General features: G+C 52.3%; 1 protein-coding gene across 1 annotated transcript in view; it reads left to right on the top strand.

Moving 5' to 3' along the window:
* Positions 1–1282, top strand: part of LHX4 (LIM homeobox 4) — a 7184-nt gene extending 5902 nt beyond the window's left edge. Inside the window, exon 4 of the mRNA XM_026854013.1 lies at positions 1262–1282. Within this exon, the coding sequence (XP_026709814.1) occupies positions 1262–1282 (21 nt within the window). The remainder of the gene's footprint in view (positions 1–1261) is intronic.
* Positions 1283–2210: the final 928 nt, after the last annotated feature.

The raw sequence follows: 2210 nt of genomic DNA, 5'->3' as shown, positions 1-2210 counted from the left end.
CTTTTTTTTTTTTTTTTGGAAAGGCTCCAACCTCACAAACAGACTTAAAGTGCTATAAACATCTCCAGGGCTGAGTGCTCAGCCCCCAAATGTTCTCTCTGAAAGCATGGACATTGCAGCTACTGCTTTTCATCCCCGCTTTAAGAGAGATTTTTTTATTACCCGATGTGTCCATCAAGCCAAGCAGTGGCTGTGCGTTATGGCACTGTGTAAGGGTGGCCGTGCTTGTCCCTAACCTTGATGCCACCACATCTCTATCCGGAAGCCAGCAGAGCACCCTGTGCGGAGCACCCCCAACACTGGGGGTTGGCATCTTTGCTTCATTTTGCACCCAGATGCAAAAGCCATGGGTGTTGCCATCAGCACCTATTGCATTTTGTCTGTGTGCTGTGGCTGTGCTGAGACCCGCCTGCGGGTCCTCTTGGCAGTGTGAGGGAGAGCAGACGCCACTGTGGGTCCTTGCTCAAGGCTCAGGGGGCTGCTGCACTGCTTCCATCGAAAAAGCATCACCCTGCAGGGACTGGCAGGGATCCTAGATGTTAAAACCTGGCATTTGATGCACAGCATTGATGTTTAGCAGCAGCTTGCTTCATGCATGTCTGCATCCAAGCTCCCTGCTTGCCCCCCTGCCAGCCCCTTGTCACAACTGGGCCATGAAAGCATCCCCCCAACACAGCGGGGCTGGTGCGTGCGTGGTGGCTGCAAACAGATATACAAGATGTATTTTATTTTTGCCATCCATGTTCCAGCTAGGAAAGCAGTTTCTTTGGGATGTTCATAGGGAGCAGGCTTAGAGCTCAAGTTTCCTTCTGATTTCAGAAAAAGCCCTGAAGGCTGATTGGCTTTTTTCCCCAAAAGCACAGAGATCATTACTGCAGCTCCTTAGCCCATCAGATCACTCCAATATTAAAGGAAAAGAAGTTGATATGGTCAATATAAGGGCCCATACAGCCTGTTACCTTGCCCAAGACATTTTGTCCCCACCCCTGAGCCTGCCCCGTGCCTTGTGTGTGGTGCTTCAGCTGCTGGCAGGGTTCAAGCCAGCACAGCAAACTCCATCAGCATTAGCAAGAGCTGGCAGCTGCTGCGAGGGGCCAAAACCCACATGTGCCTCCTGCCCAGCCAGTCCTTAGCAGAGGGAACTTTCCCACTTTTTTTCCTGAGTCTGGATGCACTGCAGAAAGGACGCGATGGCATGCAGCTTCCCATCACAGCAATGGAGATATCCTGCGCTCCCCTCATATAAATCTCCTTGCCCTAGGAAGAGCAAGTGGCAGGGTAATGCCCAGCAGGGAAGCCACGGCCTCCTCTCACTGTGTACACCCACACCAGACCTAGCGGGGCCCACAAAGCAGCTGAGTTAGGCTGAAGCACAAGCCCAGCCCTGGCAGCTCCCCTGGACCATGGCTGACCCAGCACAGCCCAGTGGACATCCCGGAGAGGATGCAGAAAGCCTTGCACCCACCCCACCTCACTCCAGCACCTGAGACATTGCCTCGAGGCACGTTCTTCCTGCTTTCTGGGTACTCAGCCAGCTGAGAGGACCGTGAATTATCCAGGACAGGCCCACAGGTGTGACAGGCTGAGCGCTGTGTGAGTCTATGCCCAGCTCTTACAAAACTCCAGCCCTGAACGAGCCACCCTGGGGACCAACATGCAACAGGTGGACCTGGCACTGCTGATGGAAGTGGCATTTTTAAGACCATTTAATTCAGCAAAGTGGTTGTGTGACATGGTGAAAAGTCCTGTCAGCTGGGGGAGGTTGGTTACCCATAAAGGATCTGTCTTACATAAGTTAGGTGACAACTAGAGGGATGGACAGACAGCTATACTTTTGTGGCCCTTGCTCCCCAGGATGAGAGCTTGAGCAGAGCTTTCCAAGGGCTGTGATGGCACTGAGTTGTCTCCTATCCTTACTGCTTCCAAGGAATCAAGTCACTCCCTGAAAGATAAACACGCAGAGGCATCATCCCAACACTGTGCTTTTATTTATAGTATTTTGTTTGGACCCAGGGAAAAATAAAACCAAAGCAGAACTCAACCCGAATGGGAGAGGAGCATGCCACTTGGTTCAGCAGCCCTCCCCTCCCCACAGAGGAGCTGACCAGTCAGCACAGGCTGCTCTGGTGAGACCTGCAATGCAATACTTGCATTTAATACATTAAAATAATACTTGGGGGCTTCTCCAGGCCCTCTGTCCCCTCCCTCCC

This window comes from Athene cunicularia (genome assembly GCF_003259725.1).
Source record: "Athene cunicularia isolate RWA chromosome 8 unlocalized genomic scaffold, athCun1 chr8_part1, whole genome shotgun sequence".
In the NCBI taxonomy this organism is placed as follows: Eukaryota; Metazoa; Chordata; class Aves; order Strigiformes; family Strigidae; genus Athene; species Athene cunicularia.
The sequence above is the reverse complement of the archived record's forward strand: the minus strand, read 5'-3'. Positions and strand labels throughout refer to the sequence as shown.